Raw genomic sequence first — 23961 nt, 5'->3', positions numbered from 1 at the left:
AGGAAATGGGATTAGATACTTGGGCAGGTAGTAATGCAAAGTTTTACTTTGGGAAGTTACTACAAAACAGTTTGAAAAACAAGATAGAACATGAATTCCTCTTTGGACCATTTTTACATTATCAGTGACTCTTATCAGAAACTATCTTCGAAACCCTTTTACAGCAGTTTTAACTAGTTGCTATCATTTAATCCCACTGTACTATAATGCAAGACATGTATACTACCATTCAAAAGTTGTGTTTTATTCAGCAAGGAAGCATAAAAAGTTTTCACAAACTACTATTTTCAATATTGATAAGACTCGCTTCTTGAGCAGCATATTAGAATGATTTCTGAAGGATCATGTGACAATGAAGACTGGAGTAATAATGCTGGAAATTTAGCTTTGATACAGGAATAAGTTAAATTAAAAAAATATATTACAATAGAAAATAGTATTTTTTAAATTGTAATTCTTAGCTATTAGTTTCTGTATTTGTAATAAAAGCATACCACTTTTTAGAAACATTAAGAGATTTATAAAGTTAAGTGGAAATGCATCAGCACAGTCTGAGTAAAGGGTCCATTGTCATGGTCAAGCAGAACATTTCATTAGGGATGAAAATTAAGAGTACCGAAGAATAAAGAACCATACCCAGCATTAACACCTCTTGTGACAATTGTTTTTAAAGACAAGATAACCACACAGAAAACACTGAACAAGTTTGATATGACGAGACAAGGCAATAAAATAGCTGGACAATTTATTTCTGGGATCTGAAAGTCTCTGATATGATGGGAACAAGAATTGTTTAGGAAGAGAAGAGAATTACACAGACACCAGCTCTCAGGTCCTCCACAGAGTTCACATGCACAGGCTTTAAAAGTACTGTACAAGTCGACAGGACAGAGTAAAATCATTAAATAAAGAATTCGACACGTCCACAGGACAAAAACAAACCAAAGCAAACTACAAATACATTTCACCCATTACTACAGGACAGAATCTGGATCTACATGACCCACTTTTTGTTTGCAAAGACATTCAGAAAAAGATTTACACTGCAATTTCATTTTTTCTTATGTGAAAAAAAAACTTTCAATCCACTTGAATGAAAAATATTTTACAATCGCTTTCTTGCACACAAAAATTAATTTACGATACATTATCTCATGCTTGAGGAAATAAAGCATTCTTTCAATGAAATTTAGAAAACATTTACAAAAAGAAAATACTATTTCCTAAAGTAACTAAAACCCCAAATGAATATCTTCTACAGTTGTACAATTTCTCTTATATACAAATTTAATGGCACACCATTTCAGTATCAGTAGATTACATTAAAACTTTTTAATTCCATAAATGACTCTCAATGGGGAGGGTTTCATCTGTGCACTTCTGCTTAACTATTAAACTGCCAAATGGGTCACTGTCAACAGCTTCTGAAAAAAAAAAAAAAAACCCGCATTGTCCTCCAAATGTTTCCATTTGCTTGATTACAATCACTCACCCCAGCCCGGATGTTTTGCTCCATTCTCTGAAAGCGGTGAAAATTAACAGTTGTACGCACATATTTAGGTTGACAAACAGGCATTTTAGTTTCACTAGTGTTCAAATCAAGGATTTAGTGGTTCCTAACAGATGCAATATCAAATCCCTTCTGCATTAGTTGTCTACAGCAACCATACGCCATTTTAACAGAGAACGAAGTGCCAAGCTCTTTGAAAAATACATTTCCTCCACCAATTTGAAAATCAAGAAAAGGCAATTTCTGAAAAATTAAATATGCAGATTCAGAACAAAGCCCAAAATGATATTCTGCCCCTTTAAAGTGCAGTTGCACCGCTATTAAAACTCCAGAAGAGGCGGCTGTCAGTTTGCCGGTCAAGCTTTTTGCCTCTGCATGTTTTGCCACAAATCTTATGTACATACTTACATACAAATAAAACAAAAGCCAAAAAATAAATTAAATTCTCACACACAATACCTGTTGGCAGGCTAAGATTGTAAATCAAAGAACGCGCCTGTAGTTGTTCTCCTGCTTACAGCGGGTTTTTTTTCAAAGCCTTATCAAAAAGATAATTGCCAAATTGAGGGACAAAAAAATAAAAATATCCAAGATCATGTTGTTCGCTTTGATGCAGATCTATACGCCACGTCTCGCATCTATTTATAGCAGCTGATGCAAAAAGCATCCACAGTCTCTCCATCCCCTTAGGGTCTGTCCCATACCGAATACACTCCTGGGCCACTTTCCTTTAAATGTAACAGGACAATTCAGGAGAAGAACAGAAGCCATGTTGGGAAGGCATTGAAAAAGAATGAATGAGTGGAAGAAAAGCGGCCCCAATCCTTCTCTGATACCGGTGACGCTCGTCGGATCACTTGGGGGAAAGGTCCTGAAGGGGTGTGACGGGAGAGTTACTGGAGGAGGGCGACACTCCTTCCATCTTGGCGGGCGAGTCTGAGGAGGAGCCGACACTACTGAGACTCCCGTCCAGAAGATCAGGAGACAGACTGGAGGAGACATATTACAGACGGCCCATTATTCAGAGCTGGAATCCATTCACAACAGTTACAATCAAGCGGCACAAAACAAATACATTTACTATTCATTCTATACCAAACACTTCTGTGCAAAGCTTTCTATTTAAGCCTAAATAATATTTGTGAATAGACAGAAGAAAACGAAAAGACGAACGTAATGTCTGAAATTACTCCAGTGAGAATGTTAAATAACATTGATTTTAGCACTGATAGGGTTAACAGTAGTTGACACTTTACAGTAATTTCAATATATAATTTAAATGGAGAATTAGCTATATAAACAATTGAAACTATACCATGCAGCCTTAATACTATTTTACAATATTTTAAGTAAATTCTTCAATTTTCCAAAAATAGACTATTAAAGAAATGAAAATAGTGAGTATTCTCTTTAGCTTGTCATTTAATTAACATAGTAAACACTAGTCTTGTCACAACACTGGAAGTTTTTAACTGATACAAAATCTTGAAAAAAAAGAATTTTCTATTCCAGCTATTAAACTATTACATACTTAGAAACATCACAATTAAATCCTCAAGCTTTTTGGCTGAAAAGCACAGGGGGAGATCTTAAAGTCCCACTCCGATCATATTTTGAGCTATTTTTAAACATTCCCAGTGGTCTTTAAATTATGATTATGCCATTTTTAGCCAAAATCTCAAAACCTGTGCTGTTTTCTGGGACTTCGCTTCAGCAGAGCGGCAGTAGCTCATTAGCAATTCGCCTCTGCGTTGTGGGCGGAGCCGTTGGCACGGAGACGACCCTCCCTCTCCCCGTTGCTAAGAGCTCTGATCACCGATCATTATTTCACTCCGAGACGTCGCGGTAAAAAACAGCTCGACTTCGCCTCGATATTTCATCCCTCCCAATAAGTACATATTTAGTATCAGTGGATTGCTCTGAATTTTGGGATTATTATGATGCTAATGTCACCGCTCTATCTGAAAAACTGACTGACTCTGACGAGTGATGGGCTTGACACACGAGGGGACAAACGACTGCGACAGGCGAAACTCGACGGTGAAAGTGACTTGTTACAGTATGTGTTCCAATTTCAGCGCCACTATCGGAGCTCTGTTCACAATGACATGCAATGGCTTGTGTGTGTATCTGACCCTGCTGCTGAGTAAAATTAAACAAAACGACTTCAAAAAAGCCCCTGTAAAATGCATTACATTACATTACATTATAATCTACATCGCTTTAACACAGATGAAGTTAAGTTAACAGAGTTAACTTTTTTAACTAACTAGCCACGCCCAGTGGAGTTACTACGTCACAACTCCAGTCTATTTTAGACGGCATTTTAGCGTCTGCTACTGATTCACATTCATTTGAATGTAGAAATACTAAGAAATACAACTTTGAGCTTATTTTTCTCAAGATATGTTCTCTAACATCAGAAAAATGCCACAAGAACATGTTAACACCTAGAAAAACATGATTTTCATCGGAGTGGGTCTTTAAGTGTTTGTAAAGCTGTGGTCTTTAGATTTGGTGCCAAATCTAAGGAAAAACTGTAGTCATCTGTCCAAAAAAAAAAAAATATTGTGCAAATGTGAACTGGTACTAGAGGTGGGAATCTTAAAGCACCTCCCAGAATCGGATCGTAAGTCACGATTAGATTCCAAAGCAATTCTTGATAATTACTTGTGTAATAAGTACTTTTTAAAAATTAAATAAAAATTGTATGTTAAAAATCTTAAAATGTATAAACTAATATAGCTTTAAAACATACCCTAATAGTGCATAAATAATGAGTAACAAAGAAACATTACAAGCAATACACAAATAATGCTTTCAGTACATTTTCCATTCAAGAGCCATGAGTGATTTCTCTCTCTCAGCTTTACCGTTTTGATCATTACTGATGACATCATAGACAGCGGGAGATCTAATAAGCTGCATTCACAAGAATGCACAGATGTCTTTGTCCCGTCTAATCCCTTAAGAGATAACTGACTGTTCACATTAATTTCACATCATAAAAGCATGAGATAAAGTACATTTAACCACTTGGACTCGCACAGCCGCATACAAAACCACTTTTCACAAAAAAAGTTGGAGAGAGAACTGAAATACGCAGCGCAACAGACAATATACTTCAGTGAATTGACATCGCAGTGTGCATTTCAATTGAAGGAGAGAAGAGCTAGAAAGTGGAGCTGGTATTGTTGCATCCATACTGCAAAAAACTAGTAATGAAACCAAATATACATTAGTAGATCGCAATAGGACAAATCCTGTAAACTCTGCTGTCTACTGAGTCAAAAAGGGTGGTGGCGGATGAACTTGGTTATCCACACAGTACAAAGTACTCTACCCAAGTTAACTGAGGCCAGGATAGACACAAAAAAAAAAAGCAAAGAAACTTTGTATATCATTTAATTTGTATATTAACTCATCCCATTTATTTATTAAATGTGTCAGTACAGATCATAAAACAAAGTGCTTAGAACTATTTTAGATTTAATTTAGTAATACAATTAAAAACAATGTAGCATTACATGGAAAAGGTGGCAGGTCTTTTATTTTGCATTTACACTTCAAGACTTTATGCACAGATCATTTGGCAGTCTCAGATTGTTCCGTCTATTGGTATTGATTATCACTGTCAGTCGTTTCAAATCGAGCATTTAAATACGGTCAATCCAGAAACTTTGCAATGTGTAGTTAGCAGCATTAAAAAAATGTTATATACAGAAAGCGAGCAGAGATGGCTACATGCTGTGCAATTAATCTCATATTGACTGTTTATACTTTGTTGGTTAAAATAAAGGCTTTTCAAGCATGCAGGACTTGCAATGAACAAAGTACAAACTTTGCAGTTTTGAGTGGATTCTGATTAACAAACATCTGATTGGCCACAGCATTCACACGCTCAACAGATATGTCTGTAATTGGCTACAAAGCTCAATGCTGCAAACACGGAAATAGAATCCTTTGATACTCTTCAGATCGCTTGCACAAATACTCACAGGAGAGTTTTAAAGCAGCGAGCTATTAGCTGGTGCTGCAGAACAGCGGGTCATATTACACGATCAAATAAATCTTTGGCAGGACAAAGGATTCATTTTGGTGGCCGCTTAATGCTTTCAATACAGGAAAAACCCTGGTTCACAACCTAACATTCAAATACACACTCCTTATATAAAGATACTCAATTACAATAAAATCCAACTGAGAGAACTCACCAAGTGTTAAGTTCAGGCAAGACCTCTGTGGACAGCATGTTGGTGGTTCCCTGAAAGAGTCTCTTGGGTTGGCTTTCTGTCTCCATTTCACCTGAGCATACAGAGAAAGTGAGGTTTATAGGTTTCCCACCAAGTTTGATGACATTACAAAAGCAAATGTGTTGTGAAAGCTCCCCTTACCTTTGCGTTTGAGGTTGCCCATAATGCTGGGCCTGATGCAGTTGATCGGGCTCTGACTCCTCCTGCTGGGCAAACTTTTTGATGAGAATGATATCAGCTACTCAGCTTTAAGTATTCTATAATATTACACCTAATAGCAGCGGGTTGAAGCAGAACGCACCTGAAGCGGCGTGTTGGGCTGGGAACAGGACTGGGCGTCAGACCGTTACTGCTCACCAGAATTTGAAGAGATGGAGAGAAACACTGCTGCTCATTGGGGGAGGGGGAGGGAGAGAGAGAGCGAGAGTGAAGTAAATCAAAGCATAAAGCCTTGAATTAAAACACTAGCATATTTTAGAAGAAAAGAAATGATACCTTCTTTCCAATCCCTCTGGTGGGTGAAGGAGCAGGAGACACGGGCACAAAATCAATCCTCTTTGGAGATGACGATGAAGATTTCTCAAGATCATTATCACTCTAATGAATCAAAACAATATAAAAATCACTTAGTACACTTACACAACAGTATTACTGCAAATTAACCACTTCGTCATTAATGCAATGTTGGAGTTTTATACTACCAATCCGGTCTGATCTTGAGAGACCGGTGGCCCTGTTGACTCCATGAGCTTTTCTCTAGCATGCTTCTTTTTTTCTTCCACAGTCCCATCGATAAGGGAAAGAGGAAGTGTAGCAACATTGCTACTGCATGCTTCTATATTTTCTGCATAATAATGCAGTCTCAATTTTTCACCAAAATTGTTATAACTGTTTGCGTAGATTCATGTTTAACCTAAATTATGTACTTTGCAATAATAGTATTGTTATACACACTACTGTTTAATAGTTTGAAGTCCTTGATGACTGCTGAAAATTCAGTTGTCATCACAGGAATTAACTACATTTGAAAACATTAAAATATAACTTAAAAATATTACTTTTAAATTAAATGTTTCATTTAAAATTACATTTAAAATGAAATAATTTTAAAAACCAAGTAAAAAAAAAAAACCCACCCCAAACTTTTGAAAGGTAGTGTATTTTTTTTATATATAAAAAAAAAAAAAAAAACACCTTACCAGACTAAGACTCTCCTCCCAAGACTGGCTCATCTGCATGGCTGCCTGCACCTCTCTAGATCAATCGACATTATAGAGGAAAATAAATACAGAGAGGAAGGAATGAAGAGAGAGATATCACTAAACACTGACAATTTTCCCTTTAACCAATGAGCAGAGCAAGCAGTTTAATAAAAGCCATTATTAGATTGTACACAGGATAATGAATGTTGAACACTATGGAAACAGACAAAACCTGCAGTCAACAACTGATAAATGAGAAACCAATGCCTTGGGGGTTCAGCAGATGTGAGCGCTTACCGTTCATGCGCAGTTTCACGGTTCATCACATCAACACCCTCTTCCTACAAACAAGCATATAAAAAAACCCATATGAGGAAATACACCAACACTGTGAAACTTCAACACATCTATAAAACTATATGTTGGAATGCGGTACTACCAACCAGTCTAATTCTGAAACATTGGTGGTTTGCAAAAACTCCAAAATCTAATTTTAGCATGTATTTTTAGACACACTCCCATATGCGCACATAAGAGTGGCGAGTCTGACATGCTATTAAAGGATTTTAGTTCACTTTCAAAAAATGTTTTGCTGATAATTTACTCCATCCAAGATGTCCATGTCTTTCTTCTGTCGAAAAGAAATTTAGGTTTTTGGGGAAAACATTCCAGGCTTTTTCTACACAGAATGGACTTCAATGGCAAACATCTACCCTAATGTTCAAAAGAAGGTTCAAAAGTCCATCTCAATGCAGCTTCAAAGTCTCTACACGATCCCAGTCGAGAAATAAGGGTCTTATCAAGCAAAACGATCGGTCATTTTCTAAAAATAAATAAATTGTAATACTTTAACCACAATTGCTCGTCTTGTGCTGGTCTGCAACGCGCCACGTATAAGGTTCAGGTTGGAAAGGTCATGAGAAAAAAAACACCCTTCCCTACTTTTTTAAACCGGAGTACACAGACAAGTAACTTGGATAGATGGCGTGAACGTGACCTTTCCAACGCGATTACGTGAATGCGTGGTGCGTCGCAGACCAGCACAAGACAAACAATTGTGGTTAAAGTATATAAAGTTAACAATTTTTTGAAAATGTCTGAACGTTTCGATAGATTATTTCTCCCTTATTTCTCGACTGGTATCGTGTAGAGACTTTTTGGAAAGTGAACTAATCCTTTAAGATCATAGACAAGTATAAAATATGTTCAAGTCATATTTCATGGTATGTTGATGCAAACTTTGTACCTGTTTGATTCTCTGTAGTCTTGTGCTAGGAACACGTACTGGTGAAGATGGAACCTAAAAAGCATAAAATATCCAATAAGCAAATTGCATTAAACAAAACATTAATTCACATTCTGAAACTTGCTACGTACCACATTAGGCCGGACAACAGTAGTACTGTTTCTTCTGCTGCGGAGAACCTCTCTCTGGAACACCTGTGAAGCATCACTGGAGAAAGAGAGAAGGAACTTTCAACTTTTCATGTACTAAAGAAAATATTTAAACTTTGAAGTCACAATGAAAATGAAGTAATGACAGAGCTTTTCTTCCATATTGTAACGTACTTCAGTGTATAATCAAGAAATGTAGGGCAGAGACTTGGTTCTATGCGTCAGTTGTTGACTGGATTGAGATGCGAGCGCTGCACTCAAAAACAGATGCAGATGAATGCAGGGGGCGGAGTTTAGACGGAATAAATGATTGGAGGAGTCCTGCATAGGTCACCAGAAAAAAGTCTTGTTTCACTGGAAGGTCTAATGACATTGAAAATGTTTTACCGGTAACCCTGTAATGTTTAATCAAAGTCAGCATGAAAAGGAAATTGCATCCTTTCTTCCGCATTAAGACACATCCGAGTGAAACAAGCTTCTTAAACTACCACAAAAAAGTATGGTGGGACTTTTTGCCCATCGGGAATTGATTGGATCGTTGTGGTTTGTTATTGCGGTGAGGTCATGTGAGTGACAGGTTGTCCTTGTGCCAGTAAACACGTCATTGGAGAAGAGAAGACGCTGCAAGAGGGAGAAGTTATTTTGATTTAGGATTACGAGGGCACATTAATAATAATTAAAAATAATAATAAATCTGCAATATTCAATAAATAAAAAGATTTGTCCATTTTGATTTCATGTCATGCACAGATGAATTGCTAAGATCTAAAACATGCATTTATAAAGACTGAATTTATTTCATGCCAACTTTAACACTAATCGCAATACTAATGTGTGAGTTTTATATTTTATATCTTCTATTGAGAGACTGGCAGCCCTGATGACTCAAATCATGTTCATCTAGCATGGATGCATGCATTTACTCTCTACCAGTGAGAGAGCACCCACAACAGCCATGCATGGCATCTCTCAAAAGCATTTTAGGCATTTGCAATGCTTCAATCTGGAAATTATAAGGTGGCGACATTTCTTAAAAATTGGGTATATTTACTCCATTAAAAAAGGGTAAGCAACTCTTTGTGAGAATAACTTTTACTTTGTGTAAAGTGTATAATTGTGTTTATATGAGAACAAAGCCAAATGAGAATTTTCACATTGGTGGACAAAGTTCTAACTAACTGTGTAGGAACTCACCATCAAGGCTGGGAAGTTACCCATAATGCCCCAAAATGACGTGCTTCCCTGTTCGCAAACCCATCTTAAGCTGGAAGTTGTGGTTTCCAGCTAACAGGTTTCACAAACCAGTTTGAAAACTTTAAACTGGCATGTTTAGACTAATTAAAAACCAGTCTGCGACTAGCTTAAACTGGATCTTTCAGCATGGTCAAGCAGCTCACCAGGTTGAGAGAAACTTACGAAATGTTCATAAGGTCATAAAATAACATAAGAGAGTTAACTGCTCTAAACACAACGAGAAATGCAGTTAATCCTCACCTTAGGCCGTTTATCATGGGCTCGCTGTTAGATCGTCTCAAGTGGCCATCACTCTGAACAAGTGTCGATGGGATGTCCAGGTCCAGTTCCATCTTCTCTTGCGACATGGTTCCTTGATTGTTCATCGTTATTGTCCTTGTACTTATGCCACAAAAAAGCACGTAGGTTGCAAAGCTACATCGTTGAAACGGACAAAGCAGATCAAGGCCTCAGTTTACTATGTGCATTTTGCAGAAAGATTGGGGTTTGTGTCGTTGTTAGGGTCAATGTAGGTCTCGACCAATGTCTAAGCAAATGATCCGTGGGTTTCTGTAAACCAACATTCTGCTTGTTCGACGTGCACCGAGTATCTATCTAGAAAACTCTCCACGTTCTGGTCCAAACTTGTAGATCCAGCGGCTGGTTAGCTGCGAGCTAATGTGAAAGGGGTTTGGCCCATGCACACTATTCCTGTGCTGTTAGCTTAGCTTGATGGCGGACAAGCACCACAATCTAAACAGCCCCAGTCAAGTTTTGGAGTGCATGTGGAAAGGATGCATGAAAAAGCAACATTCAAAGCATGAAGGTTAAGTCATTAAACAGTGAGCGCAATAATACCAAAAGCTGAAGGCACAACAATGTTCAGCTGGCCATCATAATGTTGCTAACTAGCTTGCTGTCCGTGATGGGTTGCTGGGCAAACGCATGTAAATCAATAGACAAGCGCGCGGCTCCTCTCTGACATCTTCTGTTTGACAATTTGGCGTGTCCGTATCTAGTTGGATAAGTTTGTTATTTAGTTGCGTCAATCATAGGTTAGCATGCTGTTTATTATCTATTTTCTTGACGCCGCAGTGTTCCCACAGCTCAGATAAGAGTCCCGCCCCTTCTGTTCCTACCGGACTGACCGACGGCATCGTGAACCAATCAGAAACTTGATGGCCACCGGCGTGCCTTTTTGAATGGCAACCGTTCAGGTAACAGCCAATGAAATCTCATTTCCTGGGGACGTATCCCTGCGCACGCCGTTGAACGCATGCGCATTCTCTTTGTTGCTTTAAAAAACTTTTTTTTCATTAAGAGAGATACTTTAGATTTTGTGAAATACTTATATATATATCACAGTTTAACATTATGAATATGTAACATATTGAATATTTGAAATACGTTTATCTCTGTAAAGCAGCTTTAAAACAATCTACATTGTTAAAAGCGCTTTATAAATGAAGATGACTTGACTTGAAATGTACAGTACAATTATATGCCATTAACTGCAGTGTATACAATTTGTATACTACTTTCAGGTGGTCAGCCAAATTCTGTTTTCTAGAATGCTTCAAAATTGCCTTTGGCTTTTTAAAATAATAAATTGCAGCCAGTGACTTGACCCCTCAACCATACTTGCCTCAGTATGATTTTCACCAGTGCATCACGGTTGGCCTTGTATTGTTTGTGTACCCCTACCAAAATATTAGGCTAGTAATTACCAATCTCATTTATAGAGGTTAATATTGGATTTCTCAGATATGTGATGCTTCTGAGAAAAAGAGTTACTTACACTTTCTTGAATGTCATAAAAATACAGAGAATAAACAAGAGAACCAACTTTTACCCCTAGTTTCACAGACAAGGCTTAAACTAGTCCCAGACTAAAATGCACGTTTGAGCTGTTTTGTCTTAAAGCAATTTGCACTAACATATCTTAATATAGGCCTATGTCAGTGCCATTGTTTTGTCTCAAGGTGCACACCTAATGTTTTTTTCTAATGCACGTTTATAAATTAATTTAACTAAGGCCTAATCGTGGCTTAATCTAAGCCCTGTCTGTGAAACCAGGCCTTAATCTTAAATATAGCATATGAAATAACACGGAGTTATCAATAAAAAAATCCTTAAAAAATAATGTCCCTTAATTTAAGCTAAAGATAAAGACAAAGGACATTAAGTTCTGCCAAGGTTTTACTTAATTCTTTTCTACATGACTTAGACTTCTGTCAAAACATGTCCTACACATTACACTTCACTGTGTGTGTGACGACACACTCTCCACCATAAACCCAATTTTGCATATAACATAGCTTTACAAAGAACTCACCAGGAATGAGCAACACCAGAGTCACATGTTTCTTTACAGCACACTGCAAGGCCTCTGTCTGGCAGCATACAATGTTTCTTTTCTCTTCTTTTAATGAGAGACACAAGATTTTCAGCCAGGCGACTGCAAGGTCATTACGCAGGTCAGGTGATGGTAACTTCAGCTGACTTTTGTAGAAATAAATCATCTCTATTAAAATAATAAAACTATTAGGAAGAGTTATTTGTTTAAAGGTTTAGAATAATCAAGAGCTTTACAGAACAAATAAGCAGGAATGAGACAATAATGGTTGATTAAGCCTGTGCCAAACGTTTATAGAAACAATTACGAGGTTGAATTATAAGATTATATGGGTTTTATTAGAATATACTCCATTAAAACCAGAAACTTTGTTTGTTGAGAGAACATGTTGGCTGCTCCAAAAGGCATGACAACATCCTGAGGGGATATAGTGTGTGCTGCCTAAGTAGTAAACGTGCCACGACACTGCAGTTGCACTCCTCCTCCGTTACTCTACGGGGGATGTTGTACAGCTCACGCTCCCACAAAGCTTTGCAGGAGACCGTACAATGAAATTTGGTGCGTTTTTTTTACATTTCGGCGCCATTTTCGATTGGACCCGGGGTAAGTTTGGATTTTTGGGGGAATTATTTTTCAGGATTTTTCCCTCCTCGTTCTCACGCTGTCAAGTTGTGTGCTGTTCATTAATTTCTGAGGCGTCTGACCTTCCTAAAGAAACGGGGGTGTTTAACGCGCCTGTTGGCGTTGAGTCGCCTTCACTACTTTTGAGCCTTTGTTTGAAAACGGTGCTGTAGTTGTGCGCGCGCGGAGAAAAGCTGCCCACTTTAATGTCACTTTGTCTAGTCATAATCTGAAAGTTGTTTCATTTTGACGCGTGTCAAGGAAAAGTTCACCTTTTTATCGGTCGTTTGTTTTTAACTCGAATTTCTCAATATAGCTTTTTAACCATCATACTCTTTTATTATTAGTAAGTTGCCTATTTAGGGAACCTGTAATCGGAAGATGAGGAAACACCCCACGGTGTTGATATACAGTTTTCGAAGGTGGCTGGCAACTAAACGATAGCCTATATATTTTGTACTTTTTAATTGTTTGACTCCGCTCACTTCAACATGAGGCTATTTCTGTTGTTTTATACAATTGTAAAAATGCTGAGTAGGCAGTAGTGAACTACACCCTGTATGTGGCATCCAGCTGAATGTGCGTGTCTGGAGCTTTTCTTACTACCCCAGCATGGCCTGTAGCTACAAAATATTAAATACAAATTTGATAATAATGTGTACATGTTATATTATTATTTTTACTTGCCTTAAATATGCTGATGATCCAGTTTAAGCATGTATTCAGCTTGTTTTTTTTCTCTCTCTAAATGTAGGCAACAATTGACTTCAAAGTTTTCTATAAATCCCTTATGTTGTAAGTTATTTTTTTTTTATGTACAATTAAGGCCCTCTGCACACCAGACCGTGACATGCAGTATTGAGGATATGTCTGGTCATGTCTGCCTGGCGAGGGCTCTTATTTTTGTACTTTATTCGTTGCTAATCAACAACTATGTATACAAACAGCAGCTCTAAAAATTATTATTTCATATCATTTAAATACAGATTTGTCCATATTAATACGCAACTGACAGAAACTCTAAAATACTTTATTATCTGGTATGCATTTGCAGGTTGCATTTGCAAATTTATCGTGGTGTATAGATCTGTTTTTTGTAACTACCTAACGCAAAAATACTATTTTTAATTTATTTTCAAAGAACATTGGATATAAACTTAAGGCCTATTTTACCACCCTGTTGTTCCTCTCAGACCCACCAGGGGGAGCTTCCTCTTAATGACATTTGGAACCGTCGATAACACCAATATTTCCATAGTTATAATATAATATTCCATAATTATACTGACATATACATTATGATAAGTGATAGGAGAACATTTAATTCTAAAAATATATCTTAATATTAGTGTTTCATGAAATACAAGAATTGGAAGTTGCTTTTAGAAATAACATGGTCATCACTGGTTAATTACCGGAATAGCAAGTTGAAGCCACACTGAGGAAGAGAATGAACATGTCAAATGCTCTGACTGTCACAACACTAGCGGTACGTCATGTTTTTTTTTTTGGTGATCATCAAGAGCTGCTAGAGGACTGTTTCTGTGTTCCACCCTCCACCCAGCGCAAGAGACCAGCAGAATGTACTATAGCAGCACGTAAATACTGGAGGTGATTGTGGTGTTATCCAGTATTACTGTTCTGCTTTAGTAAGACCTGTCAACACTTACAGACTCCAAAGAGCCACAGCAGATCCTTGCCCGAGAGCTCAACACACCCATGCATTTATGTGATGGAAAAACACTACATGTCTGTCCTGTAGAACAATGCTGTTAAATAAAATAAATACATTTCTTTATGTGTACCTGGTTATTCACTTATTTCAGAAAATATTTTAAGAGCAAGATTTATGTAGTCTCGATTTTGTGATCTGCTGTAATATCGGCTTTTGTTTCTTAATCTAGTTTTCTAATAAATCTTGCATTGTATACTATGAATACTGTTGGCTCTTGTGAGGAATTGCTTATGTTCCTCTGTGGAAAGCTGCTTTGGATAAAAGCATAAATTTAAATGTTAAAATGGAGTTTTAACCAGAACAAGATAGAAAATAGGGAATAGGCCTGCGCTGGTATTAACTATAACACGGTGGAACACCATTTTAATATTATTTCATGACATTTATTAAATGCAGAACAATTATGCTAATCATTATTCCTAAAACAACAGTGTTCTACATTATAATGTGACCTGTTCGACAATGTTGGCGAGATAAGGAAAGTTAGGAGAACACTCAACTTTTTGAATATTTTAATCAAAAAGTTTAAGATTGACAGATGGTTAAACAATGGTGAGGTCACTTTAACTTTTCACCAGTTTCATTTCATTTTTATACTGTATTTATATGGTAGCATAACTGGTCATACAAATTTACCATCTAAGGCACCATAAGATTTTTCCACATTTCATTTTAATCCCATTATTATAATTAGGAAGCAAGACTACAGCAAGTAGACAAATAAATATCTTGACAGGCAAAATTAAACAATTACAAATAAAAATGAGGTGATATTTGGCTTTAAAATGTCAATAAATTTAAAATGTGATCGAAAAATCAGATTGCCCTCATTCTAAAGTACATTCACATTTAAAAGCATTCATTTTATGCAGTCTCAATACTCAATGATTTTTTAAATTACAGTTTTACACTGCAAATAGTCTTTGGGAAACATTAATGTTCTCCTTTTGCCATCTGAGCAAATCAAATGCATGTTCATTATTGAATAGCAAATCAATATTCTGTTTAAACTATCTAGTCTTTAAACAAACACCTACCTATAATAACTTGTACAAGTCATTATAATAAATTAAAGTGAATCCTTACACAAATGGTTGTTTAAAAACCCCATCGTAACTAAGAGCAGTCTATAGGACCTCTATTCTCAGAGACTGAACTGCAAATGTTTGTGGTTGATAATGTGTGTGGGGCTGCCTGTGGAGATATAAGCTAAAGTAAATGTAAGGTGCATTGACAGCACACACCTCACCAGAGACCCTGAGTGCAGGACCTGCTAACCTGCGGTGAGCTGTGCTACTGAAAAAATACAAAATGGATATAAAATGAAAACCATATTTAAAAAAAATAACCAAATGATACAAAGCTAGAAGGGGGAAGTTCAGGGCTTCTCATGCTTTGTACTTCTCCTTTCCTGTTTCACTGATGACACAGATGTGCTGCAAGTCAAAATGAGAGAAGTAGTAGTTAGCAGGAATTGCAGCACAATTTAAATAGATGCGTGTTATAAAATGGGCAACTATTTGCAATTTAAAATTATAAAGATATTCTAAATTATGCTAAACTGACTAAAAATTTGAAATTGCTGAGGATTTAATTACAAAGAAACGACAAGTAACACATTGAATTAAGCATGCAATTTGAATGTAGAAAGACTAAAATTTTATTTTCTAGTAAAACATACTACAAAAATCTGTTTTAGAATTTTTACTGTACTTACATTTAAATCCCTAAAGTACTCATTGTAGTCAAGTGCATATCCAACCACAAATTTGTCAGGGACCTCAAATCCTACAACTAGAGGATAAAGGGGGGGAAAGAAACTGGAGGTTAATAAAAGAGTTTGTTGAATTGGCACCTTGTACTTCAATGCAGGAAAGTGTGCAACCTTGTGGTCAACAGACAGCATTGCACTATAATGGCCTTAAAGGGATATTTCACCCAAAAATAAAAATTCTGTCATCATTCACTCACCCTCAAGTTGTTCCAAACCTGTATGAGTTTGTTTTCTCTGTTGAACACAAAAGATGATATTTTGAAAAATGTTGGCAACCAAACAGTTGATTTGCCCATTTGACTTCCATAGTATTTTATTTTTCATACTATGGGAATCAATAGGGCCTAGAGCCTGTTTGGTTGCCCACATTCTTCAAAATATCTTCTTTTGTGTTCAACAGAGGATATAAACTAATACAGGTTTGGAACAACTTGATGACGAGTGAATGACATCATTTTCATTTTTGGGTGAACTATCCCTTTAAACTTTAAAGGATCAATAGGAGGAATTTCAGTTGTCAAAATAATTAACTTGAAATCAATGAGCTTTAGTCTTGTGAGTGTTTGTGCAACCCTGAGAAATAAACAGCATGTATCCATATATAAACATGACTTGTGCGAAGGGAATCCTATATCAAACTATATCAAAAGCCATTTAGAATTGCATGCCAAAAAAGTCTGGAAAGCTTTTTCAGTAATCCACTCACAGTCTGGTCTGTAGCCAACACTCCTTGGTGTCCTCTTCACCAGCAAACTGCAAAGAAAACGAATGGATGGAAATATGTCAAGTATACGAGACCGTAAAGCTTATAAACTCTATAGGAAGTAGTATCTGGCATTTGTTGGACTCGTGATCAATAATAGACAAGGGAGTTACTACACAGAGCTTGGCAATATTTACCTACAGCTAACAAAGACTGATTCAATAGATCTTATTCAGAGCAGCGCCGTGACGGACGAAAGCGAGGCTGTGAAGGATAGATTTAACCGTGTTTTCAATGGCATCCGCTGTAAAAAGCTCCTGGATCACTTATTTTCCACAGCTCATGTTTTTGTCTACTGAAACTTCTTGGAAAGATTCTTTTTTTGCAGTGTTTCGTCAGAAAAATAATCAAAAAACACATTAAATAATAGTACAGCCCACTGAAGAGATGTATGACTATCCCTTACAGCCTTGCTTTCATTCCCATTAAAAATCAAAGATGGCACTGCTGTGAATAAGATCCACACCTACAAGACAAACAATCGGAGACTTGTTGCATTTTTATTCATTATATTCATTTGTACCTGGCCACTTTGACCATTTTTGGATTATACTGCTTGAGAAGTTCAAGCAGGGTCTTCATCGTCTTCCCAGTATCAATGATGTCCTGATGAACAGAGTGAAGATTACACAAACTTTTAACATTTGCTAGATAATACGAGCTATTTAAATATAAATGTAAAAAATGTAATAAAAATCACAAATACCTCAACAATCAAGACGTTCTGTTGGTGTCAAAAAGAATGTCAAGAGAAAAGGAGAAAGAGTTTTAATTTGATGTTTAAGACTGCAAACCCACTGACTGCAACTCATGTATTTTGCCTCGGTGTCAAAGACATGCATTTTTAGTTTATTGATCATACACCACCGGGTCGGTAAGAATTTATGTTTCTTATTTCTTCAGTGTCTTATGATCACCAAGGCTGCATTTCCTTCATCAAAATACAGTAATATTGTGAAATATAATTACAATTTAAAATAACAAAATGTATATAAATGTTTTAAAATGTCATTTATTCCTGTCATGGCAAAGCTGAATTTTTACTCCAGTCTTCAGTGTCACATGATACTTCAGAAATCATTCATGCTGATTTAGTGCTCAAGAAACATTTCTTATAATTATAAGTGTTGAAAACAGTTTTGCTGCTTAATATTTTTGAGGAAACATCTTTTGTAATATTATAAATGTCACTTGATCAATTTAATGATTACTTGCTGAATAAAGGTATTTATGTCTTTTATGGACAGCATCTGTGGCATGCTGCCGGTCACCACAGAAATGAATTTAGAAACGTAACAAATAAAACGTTGACAGTGGTGTACGGTACTTAAATTTTTGTTTTTACAAACTGAGATCAAAATGTTTTTCTGGTATAGAGAAATGTCACAGGATAAGATTTTAGACATTATCATCATAACGATTATAGTGAGGATTATTTTTATTCACAGGAAGATGCTTGCCTTTCCAGTGAGTGTGGACAGATCATCGCCGCCAATCACTTTGATGTCACCTGTAGATTGGTCGTTCTGTAATATTTGAAAAAGGGGAAAGCAGAGTTCAGTCACATGTGTGTGTTCTAGTTACTAAAGTAACATCAACACTCAACTTTGAAACAAGTTTGTATTGCAAAGGGTCAAATTTCATTCATGTTGTCAATAAACAAAAGGGAATAAGTAACAGACAGGCCTGGTTGAATCTACATTCAATAAGACGGATGAATCGGTAATAGCCGTACTTGGTAACTCTTGAGGCGGATGAAGTCCACTGTCATCGGAATGGAACGATCGCTGTTGCGATTGAGGGCTTTGATGTAATCTAGTAGGTCAGCAAAAAACTTGTAGCCCCCTTTGAGCACACACAGCGCAACGATATGGTGGCCACCCATGTCCTTCAAGATATCTCTGGCCAGACGTTCAGTCCTGTAGGAGTCCAGAGTGACTAGTCAGCTCCACCAACATGCAATGTCAACAGTCTTCAGGTTGCATATTATTTGTAATTTGCAGGTTCATTAGGCAAGACTTCTTGGCTAAGAAGTAACTTTGTTTGATGTGCCTTGTACCTGTCCATGATGAGTCCATGTGGAATATACACTCGCTCCAGGTCAGAAGCATAATGTTTTGGTATACAGAAGAGGTCCAGGTCATAACCTTGCTCTTCATCGCTGATCTAAAATACACAAATTACATCATTTGATCATATCATATACCTGATAGGGCAAAGAACAGTGAGCAGTCTGTTTGATAGATAACATTTTTATCTAGCAGACAGCAGGACAAACCTTAAATAGGTTAGTAGGTGAAAGGTGATCATCAACCTTATATCCCATTACCTAACTCTCCTGCTCTCAAGACATCTGGCGATAACATGATGGCATATGTCTGTAACGTTTGAGATTATGTTCTCACCAGAGTGACTTTAAAAAAGCACACAATATTATTTGAGCTTAAAGGACAAGTTCGGTATTTTACACTTAAAGCCCTGTTTACAGACCGTATCTGATTAAATAGAACGGTTAAGATTAAAATTTGGACACATGCTCCTGTCCCGAGAATTTTAGGTTTATTCAGCTTTTGTGGACCTATTTTGCCGAACGCGTCACACCCAGATTCTTCCGTTGAGAGCTTGAATAATAGACACCAGTTGGTGGCGATAATGCACCTTTGCCAATTGCAAGCAAACCGCTGGCATTTCATTGAATACACAGAAGAAGCAGAAGAAGAAGCGGCGGAGGAATACCGTACCTCACACAGCACATTCAATACAAGTCAATGGAGGTGGACAAACACTACGATAAAACCTGTTGGAAAGCATCTTTTTCAGCGATTTTTTTTGGGATCATATCAGTGAACACCCCTGACCACTCGGTGAGTTTCACGTCTTTGTAAACGAAAGTTTAATGTGTTTTAGGAAGGAATCTGCCAGTGCACATAGACAACCATTGTGGGGGTGGGGGGGGGGGGGGGGGGGGCTAAGTAAACCTAAAATTCTCGGGACAGGAGCATGTGTCCAAAGTTTAATCTTAACCGTTCTATTTCATCAGATACGATCTGTAAACAGGGCTTTAAGTGTAAAATACCGAACTTGTCCTTTAAGCAGATACCCAAGTGACGTTCTTAGACTAAATTTAGTCAATACATTTTATAAACTCTTAAATACACTGATTTTCATGTTCACCTACATATGAAAGCACATGTAATTTTAACTCTAGTGTTGTTCAATCGCAGTTTACAAAAATATTAACTTAAATATTAAGATATGTCACTGCAAGTTGCCTTCAGTTAAAACAGCTCAAACATGCACTTTAGTCTGGGACTAGATTAAGCCTGGTCTGTGAAACCGGGGGCAGATTTTACTCATGTCAGAACTTGTATGCACAGAATCCCATTTCATACCGACAGACAAGCTAAGATCATACGTCTAATCGGCTATCCACTGCTTTTTGTGCGTATGTTTATGTAAAAGACGACAGCCTAAAAGAATGCATTCATAAACACAATGAAATCCCCTTCAAATCATACTATAATCATACTACATAGTATTGTTTAAATCTGTGATTCTGACCCTTTTTTTACTCCAAGGCCCCCCTTAACCCAAGACAATATTGAAAGGCCTTCCTTTCTAGGCTATGTATCTCTGGTGGTACTTCTGTTGTAATAAAAATAAACAAACTCAAAAATATATATGTCTGTTTAATGTTTTGGTACATCTTTATTTTTTTAGCATTTTAATTAAGACTATGTTAATATAACTAAAATTTAATTATTTTAAGACTTGCTGACTTGGCCCCCTTGTTGAGAACAACTGTTCTGAATGAAGAATGTAAATATAGTATTTAGAATCCAATTACTGAATAAGTATAACCTGCCCTGCCGGTGGACCTGAGAAGAACCTTGACTGGAAATCTTTCAAAACAGCAGATGGTGTGCATGTATAATGTCGTGTAAAACATTTGTTATTTATTTTTTTACTTTCTCACTGTGGAGGCAAAGTAGAAGCAGATAAATTCCAGGGAAACAGAAGTAGATTAGCCCGTTCTTGGTTTGTTTTTCCAATAAGTTATCACACTGTCCTTGAAGGAGGTTCAGACAAACAATGTGCAACTGTCAGCAGAGGCTCCTCTGGGAGCTTCCCCGTCTCTGCTCACTGTTGGTGCCAGCCCCTTGAGAGTTAAACCCCAATAATCCACATCAATAGACATGGCTATGATACGACATGGATTTTAAAGCCTAGTATGCAATGGCTGCAAGCCAAAGTTTAGTTTCTCATGCTGCTGCAGGAGCGCACATTACTGTATGTAAGTCGGTGTGCTGTCAGGTCTAGTGAGCTATATTTCACACCAGTAAAATTCCTGCTTTAGACTCACATGCATGTCACATGTCTTTCCTCAGCTCTATCAGAATATTTAGCCAATTTTCTCAATTAAGAAATGCTGCCTGCCTGGGGCAAATAAATTGGCCAAAATTATTTCAGCCCTTCAGGTGACAGAATTCCCTGAGTATATTATATTTATCTAACTTTTTGGGTACTGACAATCAAACAATATGGTTCACATGACTTGTGCACTATAGTACATGCCTTCTGATGTCATTCAGTGATTATATGAGGAACAGAGCGATATTGAAATCATTATTCACTGAAAATCCTGAAATCCACCAAAGCTCACCTTAACATTCATGACAGTATGCAATAAAAGCAACACCCTTATCATAAACAAACAGTTTGTTGGATCATTTACCTAAAGCATTGCTCCAGTTCACAAAACTGATCTGGGTTATGTTTCCTAAAAGCATTGTAAGCCTTATGATAGAGACCTTTTGTGGCAATGTTTTCCATGACCTTAAGCTTAGAATACTTTAGGAAAAGTAGCCCTGAACTAAATTTTTCAGACTGGTCTGGTTCTTATGTTCAACTCATTCGCAGTTGTTAACAGCTAACCAACTTTTCAGCAAATAATGGCATCGACTTTGGTGTGTTCCTCATACAAATGCTATCATATGATTTCAGAAGACCTGTAATGAGGTTGTGTCCTTTTTTAAGCTTGACACCTTCACCCGTCATTGCATGGAAATGACAGACCAGGACAGTCTTAAATTGTCATTGTGTTCTGCACAAGAATGGAAAGGTGTACGGGATTGAAACGACATATTGCGAGGTCAATACTGACTGTGATAAAAACAAATCTGGGAACTTTCCCTTTAAGACTTTACCAAACCTTTTAATTATTTAATAAAACCCAATCACAAATTACAAAGCACAGGATGGGTCTGTCTAAAATTATATCCTCAAGATAATATCTTAATTTAGGGCAGAAGAAGAGGATGATGATTAATTCCCCCGAGTCATTCCTATTAGCACACTGCACACAAAAGAACAAAGGGCCGTACACAGGGGTTTATAATTACAGAGGTTGCAACATTGAGTTTGCTAGGGGGTTTCAGGGGCAATTAGTAACAGTCTTATTAACAGGACCAATTAGTAACACTTTACAACAAGGTCTCATTAGTTAATGTTAGAACATTTTAAATCAACCAAGAACATTTCAAATCAATATCAAAGGGCATGGTTTAGTCCAGAAGTAAAAATGTTTAAGTGTAAACAAATGTTTAAAAATAAATAGTCTATAAAGTCTTTGAGTAGCCTATTATTTAAGTATTTGGTGTTGTGATGAACACTGAGGCGCATACAAACAACTGAATGGCTGATTGAAATATTTAATGTTCAGAAAAAGAAAGCTGCTTTGTTTACGGAGTTACCGTAACGGCTGCATTTGTTTCTGCCGTTCCATAAGTGTCATCTATTGTCAGAGAGATGTGCAGTTTCATTCGGTCACTCCGCGTCAAGAATCACATACTCTCTGGAGTAGAGTCAAACATTTAGACATTGATGATCGTGTTTGACCGCTGTCAGCTCTCAGGTGTGAAGGTCTGTTTTCTTGGCATAGTGCAATATACGCACAGCATCAAAGCAGAGTTAATATTAGGCATTTATTTCACAACCTTAACTTATATACACATCGGAAAAAATTCGGAGGTCTGGACCTTAGTAGTTGGTATGGCCCTGCAAGCGTAACATTTATCAATATTTATTACAAACAAAAACTAAAAGTAATTGCGCGCTTTTCGACCTGAACGTACATTAACAGATTTAATCATTGTCAAGGCATTTGATAAATCCTGAAACAAAAATACAACTGAGCACATGCAGCGTTTTATCGAGCGAAATTCCTGCTCATTTAACTGGTAACGTTAAGCCTGCATCCTATATTGCTGCATCACATGTGCCATGCGTGTAACGCGTGCTTTCCTCACAGGCCCCTACCGTTAGACCTCACGGAAATATTAGTAAATCACTAACGTTAAGTACTTTTGTGTATGCAATCAGGATCATTTCTATGAATAAAAGGGATAGGAAGAAAATATAGTTTTATCGCCAAAACACACTTCTGAATTATTTACTTGTGTACAGTGACTAACTAATCAAGTGTTGCCCTACGGTATAAATGATTGAAGACACTTGTGTACAGTAACACTTACCACGATACATGAGCTGGCAGACGCCATGTCCGTCCCAACTGTGTAGTAGCAAACGTCCTCGATCCGATGAGAAACGCAGGGAGTAATTGTTGTCCTTCCTATTCTCAATTTCGTATTTGAAAGACTGAAGAACAAACACAATTTCTATCTTCCGCACACCGTGGGTGTTTTAACATTAGAGGGGGAATAGAGCCTGTCGACCAATCAGCGTTCAGATATGAGAACGCGCACAGAACACCTTAAAGTGACAGACACAACAAATGACTTCTCTGTGTCAAAATGAATACCTGGCGAAATGCCATCATCCGGAAATGAGTTTTTGCAGGGTAGGATGATTACAACTATGTTAATGTTTATTTTATTGCTTTATTTTCCAGTTGTGTGTATATATATATATATATATATATTTGAACACACACATACAATTATATATTATTATTATTAATTATATATATCATTTCCAGGTTTATATGTATATTATTAATTATATATATAATTAGTAGTAAACAGTAAGTATAGCCTAATTACATGCAACTAACCATAATCCAAACTCTAATAAAAAAAATGTTAATTATCATCAGTAAGT

At 36.9% G+C, this 23961-nt stretch overlaps 2 protein-coding genes across 4 annotated transcripts; both read right to left on the bottom strand.

Moving 5' to 3' along the window:
• Positions 1-506: 506 nt before the first annotated feature.
• On the bottom strand, positions 507-10763 carry pabir2 (PABIR family member 2). 3 transcript variants are annotated; one of them, XM_079631303.1, is made up of 10 exons: positions 9855-10760; positions 8343-8418; positions 8212-8265; positions 7263-7306; positions 6963-7017; positions 6259-6360; positions 6065-6150; positions 5905-5978; positions 5725-5815; positions 507-2499 (listed from the first exon to the last, which is right to left on the bottom strand). In XM_079631303.1, the coding sequence occupies exons 1-10, from the start codon at positions 9977-9979 to the stop codon at positions 2364-2366; spliced, it is 843 nt and encodes a 280-aa protein (XP_079487429.1). In that variant the 5' UTR covers positions 9980-10760; the 3' UTR covers positions 507-2363. The 3 variants fall into 3 exon arrangements, with proteins under 3 accessions (XP_079487429.1, XP_079487430.1, XP_079487428.1); XM_079631304.1 differs by having other exon boundaries at positions 509-2499; positions 5905-5966; positions 9855-10763; XM_079631302.1 differs by having other exon boundaries at positions 509-2499; positions 5905-5969; positions 9855-10742.
• Positions 10764-14545: 3782 nt separating this feature from the next.
• hprt1 (hypoxanthine phosphoribosyltransferase 1) lies at positions 14546-23778 on the bottom strand. Its single transcript, XM_079631493.1, has 9 exons — positions 23376-23778; positions 18902-19008; positions 18578-18761; positions 18303-18368; positions 17549-17566; positions 17366-17448; positions 16786-16832; positions 16023-16099; positions 14546-15741 (listed from the first exon to the last, which is right to left on the bottom strand). The coding sequence occupies exons 1-9, from the start codon at positions 23400-23402 to the stop codon at positions 15694-15696; spliced, it is 657 nt and encodes a 218-aa protein (XP_079487619.1). The 5' UTR covers positions 23403-23778; the 3' UTR covers positions 14546-15693.
• Positions 23779-23961: the final 183 nt, after the last annotated feature.

This window comes from Phoxinus phoxinus (assembly GCF_949152265.1).
Source record: "Phoxinus phoxinus genome assembly, chromosome: 12".
NCBI lineage: Eukaryota > Metazoa > Chordata > Actinopteri > Cypriniformes > Leuciscidae > Phoxinus > Phoxinus phoxinus.
Note: the sequence above shows the minus strand (reverse complement) of the source record. Positions and strands in the feature narration are given on the sequence as shown.